This window comes from Microtus pennsylvanicus, chromosome 11 (genome assembly GCF_037038515.1).
Source record: "Microtus pennsylvanicus isolate mMicPen1 chromosome 11, mMicPen1.hap1, whole genome shotgun sequence".
In the NCBI taxonomy this organism is placed as follows: domain Eukaryota; kingdom Metazoa; phylum Chordata; class Mammalia; order Rodentia; family Cricetidae; genus Microtus; species Microtus pennsylvanicus.
Genome location: NC_134589.1, coordinates 11,055,576 through 11,074,676, shown reverse-complemented (window position 1 = coordinate 11,074,676; position 19,101 = coordinate 11,055,576). Strand labels below are relative to the sequence as shown.

Below are 19,101 nucleotides of genomic sequence, written 5' to 3'. Positions count from 1 at the left end.
CCTCACCTGTTCCATCTGGTGCCATGGATGGAAGCCAGGGCTTCCAAGAGGCTAGGCCAGCACTCCTTGAGCCAACCCACATCCCAGGCCTAAAATTCAATGGTTTTTGTTTGTTTGTTTGGGGTTTTTGTTCATCTTTTCAAGACAGAGTTTCACTGTACAGCTCTGGCTTTCCTGGAATTTGCTTTGTAGACCATGCTGGCCTTGAACTCGGAGATCCATGCACCTCTGCCTCCCAAGTGCTGGGATTAAAGGTGTGTGACACCATCTTGTTTAGGGTTCAGTTTTTAATGTGGGGTCATCTGCTTGGTGGATGGGGTTGGCGGGTGCTTTCTGACGCCTGTTTTTATGTGGGTGTTCCAGGCGCTCACAGTTCACACGGATCCCTTTCCTGCTGTTTTGGTGAAGTTCACAACAGTAGGCCCATCTGCTCCTATAGCTGCCTCGCAGCCACCCACACCCCTGGCTGTTCAGTGGACAACAGGCCAGGTAGGCCAGTCCGCTGCTGCCCCCGGACCTGTCCAGCAAGACCCCAGGCTACAGAGACATTCCTGTTACAGCATCTGCCTCTGCTTTCTCCTGAGTGCAGGGGAGTCTCCTGACTAGTGATTTGCCTGTGACACGGTTGTTTTGGGCATTCTAGCATACCTTACTATACAGTTTTGTGGCAGAGTGATAGTCACAGGAGCTATTACTGTGGGAAAGTAAAACAAAAAGACAAAAACAAAAACACCCGTCGTTCTAGCATTTGGAGCATAGGGTTAGTTCTCCGCCAGCTGTAGGTTTTACCTTCACTGTATTTATATGGGAACACCGTTTCTGTCTTCCCAGAATGCCTAGCTCTCAAAATCCTGTTTTCAGTTTTCAAAATGACATTTGTATGTGCTGCGTGTGGGCGCACGCAGGACACAGCACATGCATGGAGGTCAGGGACAGCCTGAGGGAGTCCATTCTTCCCTTACACCAGATGGGTCCCCATAATGGAGCTCACAACTGCACCAGAGCCGTCTCGTCAAAGACCTTACTCCAAGCAGAGCCGAGCTCAGCTGGCTTGCTTCACGACATGAATGTCTCCTCTAGCCCTGAGAACTGCAGGTACCCCGAGATCTATTGACAAGAGTGCCTCCCTTGTCCCTTCAGAACTACAGGTACCCCGAGGTCTAGTTTGGTCAGAGTTCCTCAGGGATCTGGCATCAAAGAAAACATGGTGCTGGGTATGGCAGTAAATACTGTAATGCTAGCCCTTGGGAGTTTCAGGCCAGCCCAGATTGCAGAATGAGTTTCAGGTTACACTAGGCTACACAGCTCTCATTCAGGATGAGAACAGGCTGGCAATCTGGCCTAGTTTAGGGCATGCCACTTGAGGGTGGTCCTACCTGTACAGGTAAGACCTGGGTCAGACACCTGGAAGTCCTGCTTATCCTCAGGTCATCTCATTTCCCCAAGAACGTGAGCCTGGAGCCAAGGCTAGGAGAGACGGGTTTGCCTTGAGCAACCATGGGAACCTTGTAAATTCAGCCATGAGGGTTGGATTATCAGGGCACTGCCCAGGGAAATCATTCCCCAGCAGGACCCCCATGCCAGGCTATGAACCACACTTGGAAGCCTCCTGCCTTGTATCCCATGTAGAAGGACCCAAGTAGGCCAGAACTCGCCCTCCCTTTGGGGAGGTTCCAGTTTTCACCCTGGCATGCCTGTGATGACCTCCTGAGCTGTGTGTGCCCTGCTGTCCGGAGCTCTGCTGCCTCTGCAGACCTGAGACAGGAGAGTAAAGATTAGGTCACCCAGGCCTCCCCAGGTACTGCCCCGAGAAATCCATTTGCCACTAACAAGCGTGAGGACAGAGGGAGCCAGGCTGTGCCAGTCACATCTGATATGCTGAACTGCAAAGGGCACAGCAGGACCTTGAGGGGCACAGAGTGACCGCAGCATCCACTCAGCAGCTTGGCCTCCCTTGCCTGTGGGCATCAGCGAGCCTCTTCTCGCCCCAAATCTTAATACCCTGCAAAGACTTCCAAGAAGAAAAGGACGCTCCTCTTAAACAGTTCACATTTATTACTGTAACAATAAAAAATCTTTTAAAGACTATCAATATTGTATTACCAAGAGTGAGGTAATATGTTTATAAAACATTTACAGAATCTGATATGCAAATAGTGGGTTCAGGAAGGAGAGAGAATTAAGACACTAGTAACAGAGGGAGAACCCAGAGAGCTGGGACTGGGTGGGAGGGCGAGACAGCAGCATTTTAGGACACGTGCACGGCACACACTCACATCACACCCAGTCACCCTCCCACGGCAGCCAGTGCCCTGTGAGTGTGTGGTCATGCGTTCAGCTCAGTTCTGAGGCGCTGAGCAGGGCCACTTCAGAACGGACTAAGGGGACAGATCTTCAGCCTGAGACATGGCTGCAACTCAAACAGTCCCACAAGCATCTCTGGGCACATGTGGACTGTCGCGTGAAGCGTTTTCTTGGAGGCTGTCAGCAAAATCGCCATCTGAGACACAGAGAGAGGGAAAGGGAAAGGGAGACAGGAGAGAAAGAGAGAGCAGGGCCATCTTCAGGTCCTTTAACTTGGAGCTGGGAAGCCCTAACTGGAAGCAGCGTGGACGTAGTAACTATAGCCCTACTATGCTGTCTAGAAATGGCTGCCCCATGCACAGTGAATGCATGGCGAAGGGCCACAAAGGCCAGCAACGCGAGTGCTGGGAGCCAGCAGGCTCACTGGCCAAGCCAGGCTGCTGTGGAGACTCTCCTCGTGCTTGCTGGCTGACATGCCACAGCCTCTACAAAGCTCACAGACATCCATCTATGCCTCCGAGCGGCATCAACACATGATTCCACACCTGTCGTACACATTCACGGCCGTGTGGGTTTGGCACCCATCTTTAGACACGTTTAACACACACACACACACACACACACACACACACACACACACACACACACACACACAGATCCCAGGCCCTTCTCATGGAGATCAGCCACCTGCAACTTCCAGACAGCTCTGTAAGCAATAAGCTTTCCCATAAAAGCTGTGAAGTCAGTGCCTGCTCAGACAGCAGGCTTTGGGAAGTGGGGATCAGAAAGAAAAAGACAAAGCCAGCCAGCCTCTGGTCTGCTTCTATAAAATGCTGATAAAACAAATTAAGTCCCACCATGCTCCCCCACCCCACCCCCTGTCCCTCATGCACACAAATGGCACCTGCACACACCCCAACATCCATCACACGCCCAAGGCCACTACAAGCCATGCGCCACCCTGGAGAGCATTCTTGGAGTCTCTTTTGCCACACTTCCAGAAGGAAGTGTCACCCACTACTTCCAACACCCGCTGAGAGCTGAGGATCCTGGGAGCTATGGGGGTAGGGACCCTGGGTGCTGAGGGCTGAGGACCCTGGGTGCTGAGGGCTGAGGATCCTGGGTGGGTGCTAAGGACTAGGGATCCTGGGTGGGTGCTAAGGACTAGGGATCCTGGGTGCTGAGGGCTGAAGGCCCTGGGTGCTGAGGGCTGAAGACACTGGGTGGGTGCTAAGGACTAGGGATCCTGGGTGCTGAGGGCTGAGGACCCTAGGTACTGGCGGGCACAGAGCTGCCCACCTGCGGGAGGAAAAACAGCATTCAGCGGAGAATAGAACCCTCCCCTTCCCCAAGTTCATGGACAGAAAAATTTTGCTCTGAAAAATATCAAAAGATTTGAAGAGGAGGAAAAAGAAAGCAATGTTTAATGATGGCGGTGTTGTCGGGAGTCGTGGGGAGCCTGAGAGCCCCTCCTGGGCAGCGTGTCTGCTTAGGAGTGGGCTGGCTCCACCCCAGGACCGGGTGCTCCTGTAGGCTGCTGAGTCCTCAGAGGAAAGGGACCTCAAGGGCTGTCCTGAATCCACAGGCCACCTCCACTAACAGGGAGCCACGAGGACTCCGGCGCAGTGTAAGGGCTGCCTGCTGCAGCTTCAGTTCCGTGGAGGAGGCGGCTCGTCTCTGCAGGATGTCATACAAGTCATTCGCTAGTGGACAAGGTGGAGTTTGTTGGAAAAACGTTTTGCATCGACATGTGAGACCAGTCAGTCTCTTACTGTAGATAAACTACTTTTCTCTCGAGAGCCCTTGTGCTCTGGTTTGATTTTGTGCACACTGCATACAAAATCTATGGCTACTGAGTGAAACTTAGGGTAGAATTACAGCTACCTGCCATGATAGTCTGGGACCAAGTGCTAGTATACCATCTGGAGAGCTAGCTGCTATCTAGAGGGTGAGGAGTCTGCGCATCCTGGGGTGGGTGGAGCACAGCAGCCGAGGAGGCCGAGGCGTCCTCCGTCCCTCCGCACTAGGCACTGGCTTCGCAGCACTACCTGGAAATCATGGAGCTGGAGTGTGATTGGCTGGAGGAAGTGGTGGCGGCACTCAGCTGTGAGAACCCACTGTGGCTGGACTCCAGGCTGGTCATGGAGCCTCTGCAAAGAAACCAAGAAAGAACAAGGAGTGAGGAACTGCCCTGAGCCACCCAGATGCCCACAATGCCTGCTGGACCCAGGCTCATCTCTATCTGCTTTTCTGCACTAGCACCTGCCAAGTAGGAATGGGGCATGAATGTCCCATGGGAGGAATGCACGCCTTGTGGTTTGTCCACAGACGCCACTGCACTCCTCTCGGACAGTCCCACAGAGCCCAGACAGGGACCAGGCAGCCCCCCCCCCACACACACCTGAAATCCTCGGACCCGATCACTTCTGTGTAGTACATCACTTTGCACTTGTGGGAGGAGACCTGCAGGGAGGCCAGCACGTCGTCCACTCGGGGGAGGTTGGTGGCGGAACACGCTGGCATGCTGTGGAACTTCCACTGCAGGATGTAGAAACCCGGCCACCTGGTCACATGGGAGCCCTGCAGCAGAGAGCAGGGGAGCTCAGGACATCCTGCCAACCTTCAAACAGGTCTAACAAGCTTCAAGGGGAGGGTGTTCTGAGAGCTCGCCATCAGGAAACAGCCTGGCAACGTCCTTCTACCTACTGGATGCAGCCTGTGCTGAGGCCTTTGCCAGGTGCTGGGAAGGCAGCACACAACACGTTTGCTGCCCTCAGCAACCTGCAGCCCCTTGAGACCACTAGGCAGCAGGTGCTTGACAGGGAGGTGGCTGTCAGGTGGGCCTGTGTTTTGGACAGAGATGTCAAGGCCACACTCCGGTCACACCCGGCAATCTGTTCCAGTGACTCCTTCCATTCCGAGAGCCAGCTTCAAAGGCTCCCTACCTTAAGATGGGGGAGGATTCCCTTCCAAGCTGCCTCAAGACCACGGATGTGCAGGCAGCTTGCATTTGCAAACCATACAGAGATGGAAAGCAGGCAGCCACGGTGTGGGGCAGAGGCATTGTGGGAGTGTGGGAGGAAGGCAGGCATTTACTACCAGAGGCGCTGTGGGAGCCAGCAGGAAGGGAGAGGCCTGCCAGGGACAACAGGAACCAGCCCAGCACAGTACAGAGCTGTCGTGTGTCCTAGCAAGAGCTGTAGTGGCCTCGCACATGCTCCTCTCTTGCTTCTGCCTGGTCTCTTCCTCTGAGGCAAAGCCATGCCGAGTCCACTCAGTGAGGTCACTGAGACCTGGATGTGTGCCTACAAAGTATTTCTTTCCTGAGTTTCTCGTGGCACCTGGGTGCAGACAGTCCTGGGAAATCCACTCATTTCACTAGGTTCACTGCTCTGGTCTCAGACCTTCCACTGTGCCCGGGCACCTTACAGGGTCTGACTGAGCAGGCCCAGCTGTGCAGACAGTGACGCAGGGCGGCAGATGGCGGCTCACCTGCACACTCTCTCCTTCTTTGCAGATCAGCGGCGACTCCACCGTGCTGTAGTCCCGGCCCAGCTGCCACACTTTGTCTATGAGCTGCACGTTGTTCCCACCCGGAGAGGTGATGCTGTGGGCCCCCAGCGCGTCCTTCTTGGGTGGCTGGGGAGACCTCTTGGAGTGATAAATATTAAAAACAATGTCCCCTTTGCACACGTCAAAATCCCAGGTGATCACTGAGGTGGCGTCCACAATCTGAATGAGAATCTGGAGAAAGAGATCTCATCAGTCAGCAATCCACAGCACGAGGCCTGGCCTCAGCTGGAGCAGGAATGGCTGGCTCTATGGCTCAGATGTGTGAGCTGGCAAAGGGGCAGGACACATCAAGTGGGCAGTTCTCTTTGCCTCAGGGTACTTAGGCATCCAGATGCCCACCGCCAGCCTACCCACTGCTCTCTCTCGTTCCGACTATGTGTAACCGATGAGGCAAATGGCTAGTTCCATGTGGACTCTGAAGAGTCCCACTCCTCATCTTCCAACACAGCTTAGGGACACTCATGAGCACGGACATGGGATTCCGTGAACTGCCTCAAGCTAGGGAGACATGGCAGGCCCTACAGAAGAGGGCATGGACAGAAGGATGCCCTGGTAGAGCCTCATGCCGGCGCAAGGCATGCAAGGGGGTGGAGAGATCAGATGTGCTCTGGGGGTGACTGCCGTCGGTACAGAGTGCCAATCCCAAGCCTGACATCTATCCTTCATCTGAAGTCCCAGAGGGAAGAGGCAGGTCTGGGAGGAAGGTGTGAGGCTACAAAGCAGAAGCAGCCATGCAGTTGCTCCTCCAACCCGTCCATGACCCTCTGAAGGCACAGGGCCCCAGTCAAAGCAGAGGCTGCACTAAAGGGGGCAGCATATTCTCCTCGTCAGAGTGGCTGCCAAGAGCACTCTTTCAAGAGACCGTGGGCCCTGTGCCGACCGGCAATGGGAACACTCTAAGCAGTATTCTTTGATGTGTGCTTTCTTTACACCCCAAGGCAGAATGGAGCTTTTACTGTCAACACTGACAGGTGCTATGCGACTCAGAAGCCACAGTGAGTCCCTGAGCCTTGCAACAAAGACAAGACTGACAGCTGCCTGGTAAACAGCTCATCCACCCCAGCCTGCCCACCACATGAGAGATGAAGGCAAATGATTCTTGGGACAGCCAAACATCCAAGGTCCCCTGCATGGGATCATGAGGGAGGGAGGCACACTGGATTTGTGCCTGCTCGTTCACAGCACAGCCCCAGGCTCACTCTCAGTGTGCCTCTATGTATCTATCAGTCGGCTGTCTGGACAGCACCCGGCAGCTGAACAGAGGCTTGCCACAGCAGAAAGCCATCCATGGAGCCAGCACTCCATGGACGGAGGGGTCTGTTCTGTATAAGTGCTGCCTCCCACCAAGAACACAGCAACATGCGTGCCTAGAGCTAAGCAAAGGGTGGGCCAGCCATGCTCACGCCACAGGGACGGGGGAGCCATGCTCACGCCACAGGGACGGGGGAGCCATGCTCACGCCACAGGGACGGGGGAGCCATGCTCACGCCACAGGGACGGGGGAGCCATGCTCACGCCACAGGGACGGGGGAGCCATGCTCACGCCACAGGGACGGGGGAGCCATGCTCACGCCACAGGGACAGGGAGAGCCATGCTCACGCCACAGGGACGGGGGAGGGCCTGCCAAACAGGAGCTTTGCTGCTTCTGCCCTTGCCACCACACCCCATGCTGGAAAGAAGGGAAAGAAGATGCGCTCATTTCTCATTCCTGGCAGTCCCTTCAAAAGACAAATGACCAGAACCCAGTCAAGAAAAACTATCGAGCAAAACTTGTCCCATGAAACCATCAAACCAAATCCAGGAGCTGGAAACAGCCCTCCCCAGGCAAGACCTGTTCTGCACGGGGTCAAGGATCTCAGGGAAATAGCAGTCGATGGGCTAATGAGCTTTCAAGGTTCACTCTGGTCAGATAGCAGCGTCCCAAGGCAGCTCTGCCCTTCAGTGCTGCCATTTCCCAACACCAGTGCCAACAAAACCTAAAGCCAAGACCAGACAAAGAAGCCAAGGACCCTAAGAGAAGTGCTGCCTGTCCGGTGGTAGGTGGGAGAAGCTGAAGGCGGGCACCTCATGCGGGGCTCCTTTGAACACGCTGGCAGACTGGTAGATGGTCTCTGTCCAGAGCTTCAGGTCCTCATTTTCCAGCTCCTCTGCAGTCCTGTACAGAGATTTGGGGACCAGTCCACCCTCTGGTACATCACACTAGAAAGGAAAATATGGCAGTGAGAGACATGTAGAGGCCAGGCAGCCCCTCATCCCACACGCCCACCTCCTGAGGCAACTGGGTTATGGAGGACACTGCCAATGTTATCAAATACTCTGTAGTACTTAGCAAAATATTTGTGCAGCCCACTTAGATCCAAGTGTTTTTACTTTGGATAAATGAGAACTAGCTGCAGCTGGTTTAGCACGGGATTCACACTAACATGTGTGAGGGACGGAACTCGAGTATTAGACTTTACAGCGCCCTGGAAAAGAAGCGCGATCAGTTGAGCAGAGATCCATTCCCAACAGCCACCCACAGAAACCACAGTCACTCGGGGCACAGCCCAGCGGCACAGTCTAATGCACACCAGGCTCCAGGGTTCATCCTCAGCACCACAAAAAGGGAAGGAAGGAAATCAAGATGCGCTAAAGCAAGCTCCCTATGTAACCTTGATCAAACAATTAATGAATCAGCCAAAACTTGACAAAAGACCATTACCTGAACTGACTTGAAAAAGCTGGGCTGACTCTGAAGCTATTCTCACTGTAGATTCTCTAGCTGACCTTAATAGAGCAAACTCGCATACAAGTGCATGAAATCTAAGCGCTTCCAAGATGATCAACCCGGAAGTAACTCCACAGAGAGCAAAACTGCAGCTCTCAGCCCGTAGCACAGCAGCAGCAGCAGCAGCAGCAGCAGCAGCAGGGAAGTCCCTGCAGTCACCCAAGGTCACAGACTGCGGTGTGGACAGGCTGCTAGTGAGGCCTGCACTAAAGCACTGAGGTGTGGAGACGGGAGGGCTGTGAGTTCAGGGCCAGCGTAGCTAATAATGAGACTACAAAGGAAAACAAACACACACTAGCCTGGCCCAAAGTTCAATACCCCTGCCCACAGGGAAGTCAACAGAATTCATGAACGACTCTTGACAGGCAGCCTGAGGAGCCACTGGGGAGAGTTGAGAGCGGGCCTCGGGAGGCCTTAGCCTGACTTTGAGCACATCACAGCACCAGTAAATACTGACGGTAGGGCGCTGAGCCTTCTGCCCCAATTCAATTCTTGTCCTGACAGCACTCATGGCTACCACAGCCTGGCTCATGCTTTAACCATGCTTGGGATCACTCTGGTCGCAAGTACGTGCTCTTTGTACTGCGATGGCACCGTCAATCTCCCTCATGGAGCCAAAGCTCAGCCCTTCTGTTTCCTAAATTCCTCCGGCCATTTGGAAAAACCACACTGAAAGTTCAACTCTTCACAGCCAGACAATTCCAGGACACACACCTCAGAAGACCCCCATTGGGGTCAAGTATGACAAGAGCCTGCTAAGAACTTGACCCCCGCTGCTTCCACTGCTACTGTGTGTCATGGAGCCAGGCACTTGTCTCCGTGGCTTCTGTTCCCTGAACCCTCACGTCAGGCTTCTGGGCACGACCTCCATGTTCTGGCATCAAACTCCTGCACCCAGCACAGGGCAGGCCAGCAGTGTCTGCTTAACTATCCATACCTCATGCCCTTAACACCCCCAACCTACAAAGGACAGAAGCAATTCCTCTATTTTCAACTTTGAGTATTATGTGAGTTTACTTAAGGAAAGGAGAAACAGTCTTGGGGGTCGATTCTCCATCTCACAGGTGTTTTGAGGCTGAGCAGATGGCCAACAGGTGAGGCAGTTGTCATGCAACTGAGGACCGAGTCTGGATGCCCAGCGTCTCTGTAAATGCTGAGGGCTGAGTGGACTGCTGGACTCCACTTCCTGAGAGGTGGGAGGGAGGGACCCTGGAGCATGCTGGCTAGACAGACTCACCTGATTAGTGCGTCCTGGGTTCAAATGAGAGGCCCTGCCTCAGTTAACAAGACGGAGACCAACTGGGTCAATCTCGGGCCTACATGCTCACATCACACAGAGATAAGTTAAAAAAAATGTAGTTCTGAAACACGTACAGCTTCTCTGAAGAGTCAAGATGTGTTTTACAGAGGCTGCGTGAATAAAGGCAGCTGCAGGGCATCGGACCCTGTAACACGCTCCTGAGTGTTAATGTACCACGTTAGCAACAGACTCCTCAGTGGCCTAGTCTATTCAACCAAGCAAAACCAGCAGCCACCCAGTTCAGAAAACCTTCAGTGCAAACAAGTGTTTGGCCCTGGCATGGGTGCTTGCCCGATACGTACCATGCACTCCCCGCTCAGGAAATCTGGAATTATCTCTTTATCGATATAATCCAGCAGGCCTCCAGGGCCCTGGTAGTCATTTCCCGCATAAATGAGGAATTTCCTTCTTGTGTTGTCGTCAATAAATGGACTAACCTGAAACCAATCAGACAAAACAGTGACGTCATCTGCTGCGTGGTTCAGGGGATCAAGCCTGCACCGCAACAGCATGCATGGGTGAGGTGGCAGGTGGGTCGCGGCTCTCAGACACTCTGTGACATCCCTGGCAAAGCACTAGGACCCTCAGGGAAATCCCGCCTGTTTTCCCTCTTAAAGAATCAGAAGCACTTTATATCTGGGTTTATTTGCTTTCTCCTGCCTAGCTGAGACCTCAGTGGGAGACAGGTACTGAGCATGCCCCGATGGCTACAGAACAGCATCTAAACCCACCAGTGTCCAGAGGACAGGGAAGACCCTGGGGGCTCGGAGGATGAGCAGGCGGCCCAGCGTCTCCGGGTAGTTGGCCTCCACCACCTCGATGATGCGCAGCAAAGCTTTGACTCCAGGTCTCCACAGATGGCGCATGTTCAGTCCTTCAAGGTCTACCAGGCAGGTCCACGAGCTAGATAATACCAAGCATGTGTCTTAGTAACAGATGGTAACTTGGCAAATGGCGTCCTATGTCATTTTCTTCTTTTGATATAAGCACACACTCTTATCTGCGAGCACGAAGCACAGACTGGCAGCGACAGGAGCAAAGCCTGACCCACAAGGTCAAGTCCTGACAGCGTAGCGAGACTATGAACTGCTGACACCCCAAGGCTCAGGAAGCAGAGGCAGGAGGATCAGGAGTTCAAGGACAGCCTGGCTAATGAGACCCCAGCTCTGAAAAGGCCCCCTCAGACCTGCTCAGTGCTGAGCATCCTGATGCTGCCTCCCCAGCCTGTCACCAAGGCAGACACTTGGCACTGACACACGGAGTGTAAACTGCAAGGACAACCGTACTCGCAGGTACACCGCCGCCTCTGGAACTGACAGGCACTGTGAACAGGACCCTGAACAACCTGGCCCGGCAGAACCGACGCTGCTCAACCCGAGACAGGGTCTCATGTAGCTCAGGCTGGTGTTGAATTGTACAAAGCTGAAGCTGGCCTTGAACTCTTATCCTCCTGCCTCATTTCCCAAGTGCTGGGATTACAGGAGTGACCTATCATGCCTGGCTTTTCTAAGTGTTTTTCTTTTAAAAGTTTTCTCTGCCCGTTTTCAGAATAGTATTCCACAATTAGAAGCTGGTTCATCAGGAAGAACTGGGGGTGGGAGGAATAAGTCCAACGGGCAAACCGCACGTGGTCCTGACTCCTAGGACCACAGAGCGGCAACTCAGGGCTGACAGATATGAGATCTTGGCACTGTCCCTGGGACTGACCTTATCACTTGTTTTCCAACCTTCCAGACTGCTTGGAAACAGTCAGCTATCAGGCTGTGGTGCCAAAGATCAACTAAAGAACTTAGTTCCTGTTCTTTACATGGACGGAGATAAGGCCCCACCAACCTGATCGGCCGGCCGAAGACTTTGGTATTTTCTTCACATCGTCTTAGGCCTTCTTCGTTTATGGAAAGAACCTGTAAGCAAATGACGATGGCCAGGGTCAGTCCAAAGGCAAAGAAACATCAAACTTAACAGAGGGGTTAAGGCAGCAAGACACAGCCACACACGGCCATGGCACCTCTTCACACTCCACAAGGCAACAATGACTGCTTCACTTGCAGAGTAAACAGCAGCATCAACAGGAGAAAGCAGGCAGGCCAAAGAAAACACCAGTTCAGAGTCGCCTGAGCAGGGAGAACTGGCGTGGGGGTGTTTGCAGACAGACTTATTCTGGACAGGAGGAGACGGGTGAGGAGTGTGGGTACACCCTGGTCTCCCCATATCAGCCAAGACAGAGGCAGGGAAAACAGCTGCTGGGGGGGGGGTATAAGAATTCTTGGGTAGAGCAGTAAGTGTGTGTGTGTGTGTGCGTGCACACACACACACATAAAAACACACATGGCTGGGGCACAGGCACCTAAAAGAATACACATCAAAACAAGAGGTATAAATACTGAGGGAGATGGGATTTGTTTTTTTATGTCTTAGTTTGTTTTCAAACTGAAAAAACAGATTCTTCTCTGGGCCAGAGGTGCAGCAGATTTGGGGAGGTCCAGGGGTGGCCTGGAATCAGGTGACAGCTCAGCAGCCTAAGAAAGAGGCCATCAGCCTGTAAAAGGGAAGGGTCAACAGAAAGAGATCTGGCAGGAGGTGTGAAGTGGGAACTGTCTCCTGGGGTTTGCGCTGTGCGTCCTCCTCAGAAGCCTTTGTGCAGAACACATCTCCCCAAGCGTAGAGCATGCGTACTTGTCCCAGTAGTCAGCTACAATGCCCCAGTCCTGCTGGTAGCAAGCATGAAGCCAGCATGCAGCCCCGTGTTCCCCATAACACTCACGTATCGCAGCAGGGCCTCCTCTCCGAGGGCTCGCACCAAGCCCTTGGTGTCCATCTGCCCCAGTCTGAGCACATACAGCGGTCGCCCGTCTGCAGAGAGGCAAGGAGGAGGCTGGGGTGAGTGGCAGGGCATGGCTCTGAGAGGATTCACAAGGGCCAAGGAGCAGCTCCACACCAGAGGTTCCTCCTGTGAGACTTTGTATTTGTCCCTGGCATAGCACAAAATGCTGCCCAGGGAAGCGTGCTCTGTGCTCCTGCTTGAGATAAGCAAGAAAACACGTGGAGCCCTGGCCTACTCTGAGGAGCAAAGGGAGACAAGCTTCTGTGTAAGGATGCCACGGGGAGGGGCAACCAAGTCAGCTGATAGCAACAGACAGGACCTGGGCCCACACGGCTGGGCTGGGCCAGGCCAAGTGGGACTGAGCTGGGTGCAGCCGCCTGGCTCCCCGACATGAATGACCATGGCTGCTGCTGAGTTCAGTGTTCACCGCAGGGGACGTCAGCATAGCCACATATTTTCTATGAACACAGAGGCTTTTTTAAATTATGAAACAATTTTTCCATAAATTATTAAGAAGTTATTGTCAAGATTTTTATAAAGTCAGCCTTCCTTCCTAAGGACACACATCTGGAAACCCACTAAGTACCACAGCCAACACGTGCTGGGTGTATGGCTCCCTAGCCCAGAGGGTCAGTGAACAGACCACTTAACTCATGATAGAATCTGTCATCACCCACCAGAGCAGAGACAACCGCAGGCCAGAGCACACCCTACACTCGTGACCCTGGACCCAGGCCAGCAACCTCAACACACCAGGTCGGCTGTCATCCTGCCTGGGACCAACACCTGACCCCTGGGGAACATCACCTGCAGCCCATTACCTGTAGCTCTGGCTGGCTTGGAACTTGCTCCAGAGATCAGCCTGCCTCTGCCTCTCAAGGGGTGGGATTACAAACTTCACCACACCTGACTCTACTGACATTTAGTAAGACACATTTTTTTTTTAAATCTTTTGTTTGAGACAGGGTCTCAGCTGTAACTCTGGCTAGCCTGGAACTCACTGTGTTGTCCAGACTGGATTCACTGCCTGCTTGCCTGTCTCCTAAATGATGGATTAGAGGCATGAGGCACCACAGCTGGTCTGTCAAGATCTTATTACCAAAACTTTTTAACCTTCAAGAGTTGAGCCATGAAGTGGAATAAAAATTACATTTTCAGCAAAAATTAATAAAGTAATGGACATCAAAGTACACAGTATTGTGTCTCTGTACTCAGGATCCTAATGTAAGAGGATCTAGAGTTCAGGGTTAGCCTATGCTACATAAAGAGACCCAATGTCAAACAGAAACCCAGAAGTTACTCAATTATATACAATATTGAAAACAAAATCAAAAGGTGAGTTAAAAGTTCCTATTAGCTATTTAAGAGAGTTTAAGGCTAGCCTGGGCTACAGTATAAGACCTTATCCCAAAAAATAAAAACAAAAGCAAAAATTAATAAAGCTACAATTAATCTGGAGACCTACATTCCCAAAGTAAAAAACAAGTTTTTAGGACTTGCTGATCTGAAAGGACATGTTCAGCGGAGGGAGGGGCACATTTTCTAGTATCCTGTCACATCTGCGTGAGCACAGTGCCACCCTGCACAGCTGGCAGGCTCTAGGTCAGCAACCAGAGGTAGGTCGGCACAGCGTATCCTCCCACAAGGCTGAGGCGAATGAGGGGCTGGGGGAGGTTCCAGGGGTGGCTGGCATGCCCTGGTGCTGGGCCTCGGCCCTCAGTGAGCCCTTCTGCACCGTCTGCAGCAGGAGACTGGGCAGGCAGCTCTGTCTACTGTGCTACTGAGCTGTGCCACATCCTGCAGTGCTCTCCTGAGAACGGAAGGTAAGGCCCTCACACCACGTCCCAATCTGGCTGTCCAGACTTGGGTGAATGGGCTTCTAACTACACCAGCCAGTCACGTGGTACAGGGTGACACAAGCACAGAGCTGTGACCATGTCAGGTTCGCCCCACCTTTGTCATGGTGATGCCAGCCTCCAGCGTAGTAATCCTGAAGGACCTGGGGTGGAGTCCAGGTGTCCAGGATGTAATCCACCTGGTGCTGCTTCCGCCAAGTTAGAGACTGGCACATGATCTCTCTGGCTTTGTCAATATTAAAATCCCGGGCACGCAGAAATCGGAGAATATGCTCATCCTTCGGGATCTAGGAGAAGAGAGATTTCCAGGCTATGTGGGAGGTGCTGGGGGAAAGTCTACCTACTGTGGTAGTCTGAATGTAATTGGCCCCATAAATTCATAGACAGTGGCACTACTGGGAGGTGTGGCCTTGTTGGAGGAAGTGTGTCACTGTGGAGATGGACTTTGAGCTCTCATATATGCTCAAGCCACACCCAGTGAGTCAGTTCACTTCCTGTTGCCTATGGATCAAGATGTAGGACTCTCAGCTCAGCTCCTTCTCCAGCACCATGTCTGCCTGAACTCCATGTGGTACCATGATGATAATGGACTAAACCTTTGAAACTATAAGCCACCCAATTAAATGTTTTTCCTTTATAAGAGTTGCCATGGTTATGGTGTCTCTTCTGAGCAACAGAAACCCTACTTAAGACACCTACCTACTGCCAACAGTGAGCCACACTGTCCACAATGCCAAGAAGCAGCATTCCTAGGTTGAGCACAGCTTGGAGTAGAAAGCTTTTCTAGCAGGTCCATCCCTTGTGCCACCAAAAAAGTTGCCAGAAAAGTCACCACTGGTGCCATAAAAAAGCAGAACTGGGAAAATCTGCCCCGACTTCAGCTGAGCAAAGTAAGGTGGAAGCAGCCCCAAGGCCTCAGTTACTTGCCTGAGCCCTCCACTGCCTGGCTGCGTAGACCACAGGGCAGTAGGAGCTGGAGCAGCCACTACACAGCTGTCCAGGGCAGCTGCTCCTCTGTGGCTGCTTCCCTAACAACTGGCCATATGCAGCTGTAAACCCAGGCAAGCCACACATGATGCCCAGCTCCTTTTATCTGGCCTGTTTTTCATAAACCTCACTCCTGTGGGGCTAGGGTCTCCCCCAATCTCAGAATCAAAGCTCCACTGTGATGGGAGGACAGGCGACATTCTCCTGAATAACAAAGTATAATGACATGCGTGTATTAGAGTGTCACGGAAAAGAGGATTTCTTTGTATGATAAGGCCAGCACTTTTTTTTTTTATTTATTATGTATACAATACTCTGCACCAGACCTCGTTACAGATGGTTGTGAGCCACCATGTGGTTGCCGGGAATTGAACTCAGAACCTCTGGAAGAGCAGGCAATGCTCTTAACCACTGAGCCATCTCTCCAGCCTCAAGGCCAGCACTTTAAAACACGCTCCAGCTCCTCAACACAGACAGACACTATGTTCTACTGATTGACATGTCGTGGGTTCTAAGCTAGACCTTTCTCTGTGAAAGGCAGGGAACATAGCTACCCGCGTGTGGAAGGCATCTTAAGCCTGCCATGAGGATCTGGTGCCACAGACACACTCGTGGTATTTTGGGTGGGAGGAACAGGTCAACAGACATGGCAAGATCTTTACTCTGTAGCCTCCAGTGAGACCAGAGACTGCAGGATCCGCAGTCAGCAGTGCTGACGGCAGCCAGCACTCACTTTGCCCTTGTGCGTCTCCTGGAGCCACTGGCGCAGTCGGATGAGGCAGCTCTCCTGGAGCGGGGTCAGGTCACCCAAATATCTCTTGATGTAGTCGGCATCTAGCTTGTCTGGAATTTAAGATACATGGCGTTATTTCCACAGAGAAAGAACCCTTCTCTCAGTGAGGCTGGAGTGGAGGCAAGGCAGCAACTGTCCTGGGCAGCCTTTTAGGGAGGCATCACTGATAACCACAGGTAAGTAAGCGGTCTTTAAGATCAGATCCCCGATAAACACAGGCGGGTTCCGAGCCTCCTCCGCCTGTAATTTCAGTACTACAAGGACAGGCTGATGGCTTAATAGATACAATGTACACTCATCTTCAACACAGGGCCTAAGTTCAAATGCACAGCCCCAACTCTCTCCCCAGCTGACTGTCCAAAGGCAAGCAGAACGAAAGAATGATAGACACCATTATCTTAACAATGTTTTCTGATTCCCCCATTTTCTAAACTTTCTATAACTAGAAATTAAAAACTTGTGTTTTTATATATGTGCTTAGCACACAGAAAACTGCACACAAACCCTGGCCCAGCCCTGTCACTAGCTGTGTGACCACTCAACTGCGCTGTGCCCAGCAAATGTAGACATGAACTGAGGCAGCCGACTGGTCCCTGGGGCTGAGAGTGGGAGCTGCGCAGAGGAGGCACAGGACCTGGGTGACAAAAACGCTGTCACTATCATCAATCAAAACACATGGAAAACACTTCCTGGTCCAAATCAGTGGACAACTAGAAATAACTTCCATTTAACGAACAAGAATAAAACAGATGTGCTCTCTAAGTGGGAGGCTCAGGAAACACAGTCAGACACGGATGGGTTTCTCTTCTGTGCAAGACCGACTGTCACGGACAGAGCCGTGGGGAGGAGAGAGGTCCCGGGTCCCCAGACTGTGCCAGGCTCACCGTCAGGGGTTCCTACCACAGGCTCAGATGCTGGGCCTGGGCTGCTGATGCCTTCCCCACTCAGCCCCTCCTTGAGGGCAGCAGCATCTGGGACAAGGACAGCGGAAGATGTGGCTTGACTCTTGCTTGACGACAGTGTTTCTGACGAGGGCTGCAGAGAGGGCGGGGTCCACCGGGGCACAAAGGTGATGCCCTCCTCCTCCAGCTGCCGCAGGTAGTATTCAATGATTTCTTTCCCCTTCGACACAAGACAGGTATCCTGTGAGCATGCGTCCACTACCCAGACATCTTACCCTCACCAGCTTCTAAGACATTCCCCAAACCAGAATCTGGGGGCTGTGGACACAGCTCTGTGGCGGAATGCTAACTTAGCACACACATGACCCCAAGTGAGTTCAATCCCCCAACCCCTCACCTGTTCACCCCCAAATAATTCTCACTGAGAGCAGTGGAAACACCCGTAACCCTGACACATGGGAGGCCGAAGCAAGAGAATTAGGAATTTGCGTGAACTAGGGAAATCTTGTCTCAACAAGTAAACAGTAAGCTAAAAGTCAACCAGACTGTGGTCACTCTCTCAGAGACTGCCGCCTCCTTTTCCATAAAATCCCAAGAAAGACACTCACTTTTTTAATGTTGCTGGTATATTGTTTCATGGCAATTTTTTCTACTGTACTTTCAAAACCAAAGAAGGATTTGATATCTAAACTTGCAGACTGTTCGAAGCAGGTCCAGTCTTCGTTCTCAGGGTGAACCTGCAGGCAGAGAACCCAATCCCATTACCGCGCTAGCAATGGAGGCATCACATCTGCTCCCCAGCTAGCTGACCAGTACCCAGAAGAAGCAAATTTAATGGTGTCACTATCATGGGGAAGGAGAAAGGCAGGGCAGAAAACTGCCCAGATGGACTCAGACACTCCAAGGCCCTCATCACAACCTCACAACTTTCTGGAAGTGACAAACACACAGCCTTTCAGCTCCAGCCCTTCATCCACTCACCCAGCTCCTGTGATGCTGAACATGGACAGAAAAAGAGCCACACTGTGTGCTGCTCGGGCTCCCGGAGAGAGCCACACTGTGTGCTGCTCAGGCTCCCGGAGAGACAGATAAGCCACAGACAGGTGGGAAGGTCACAGGAGCACTATGGAGAAAGGCCCTGTGGGGCTGAAGGCTAGAGAAGGGACAGGGCTGGCTGCAGGGATTGTAAGTGTGCACCATCGCACACTTACAATCCCTGCAAGGAGTGGGAAGGAGGGACAGACAGGTGACTGTGAGGGCTCTGGGCTCCTCTGCAGGAGAGGAGGTTGTGGGCTTGAACCAAGGGAAGACAAGTGTGACATGCGTGGACTCTGTGTGGACAGGGCAGGAGGCTAACCGCTCAAGCAGGGACCAGGAAGGGTGTCTCTCACACTCTGAGAAAGAAGTTCCTGAAGTAAGTATATGCAGTGAGGACCACAACGGACAGATGGTCAGAGCCCTACACGCAAGGACACTCAAACCCTGGCTTCAAACACACACCTACAGTCAAGAAGCTGGGCCAGGAAAAAGACAAACAACTTCATACTTAAAACCAGTCAGGAAGCTGGCCTTGTACTACTCACTTGCCTTTAGTCTGAGCACTTGGGAGGCAGAGGCAGGTGGGCCTCTGTGAATCCCAGTCCAGCCTGGGCTACAGGATGAATTCAGGCCAGCCTGGGCTACTCGGTGAGACCCTGCTTCAGAAAATACAATCTAATCCAGAGCTGAGTGCGATGGTGCACACTTATAACCCAGCACTCAGCCAAGCGCAATGGTGCACACTTACAATCCGGC

General features: G+C 52.5%; 1 protein-coding gene across 4 annotated transcripts in view; it reads right to left on the bottom strand.

Annotated features, from left to right (window-relative positions):
- Window positions 1–2,032: 2,032 nt before the first annotated feature.
- Sec14l1 (SEC14 like lipid binding 1) overlaps window positions 2,033–19,101 on the bottom strand; it is a 43,330-nt gene continuing 26,261 nt past the window's right edge. For 3 of the 4 annotated variants that reach the window (XM_075990202.1, XM_075990203.1, XM_075990206.1), the window contains 13 exons: window positions 17,916–18,044; window positions 17,290–17,527; window positions 16,346–16,455; window positions 14,723–14,912; window positions 12,710–12,798; window positions 11,779–11,849; window positions 10,677–10,848; window positions 10,248–10,382; window positions 7,943–8,077; window positions 5,797–6,048; window positions 4,706–4,884; window positions 4,353–4,454; window positions 2,033–2,500 (listed from right to left, as the gene is read on the bottom strand). In XM_075990202.1, the coding sequence (XP_075846317.1) occupies window positions 2,485–2,500; window positions 4,353–4,454; window positions 4,706–4,884; window positions 5,797–6,048; window positions 7,943–8,077; window positions 10,248–10,382; window positions 10,677–10,848; window positions 11,779–11,849; window positions 12,710–12,798; window positions 14,723–14,912; window positions 16,346–16,455; window positions 17,290–17,527; window positions 17,916–18,044 (1,818 nt within the window). In that variant the 3' untranslated portion in view covers window positions 2,033–2,484. Of the gene's footprint in view, window positions 4,008–4,352; window positions 4,455–4,705; window positions 4,885–5,796; window positions 6,049–7,942; window positions 8,078–10,247; window positions 10,383–10,676; window positions 10,849–11,778; window positions 11,850–12,709; window positions 12,799–14,722; window positions 14,913–16,345; window positions 16,456–17,289; window positions 17,528–17,915; window positions 18,045–19,101 lie in introns of all 4 variants that reach the window. The other variant, XM_075990204.1, reaches the window with a different exon arrangement.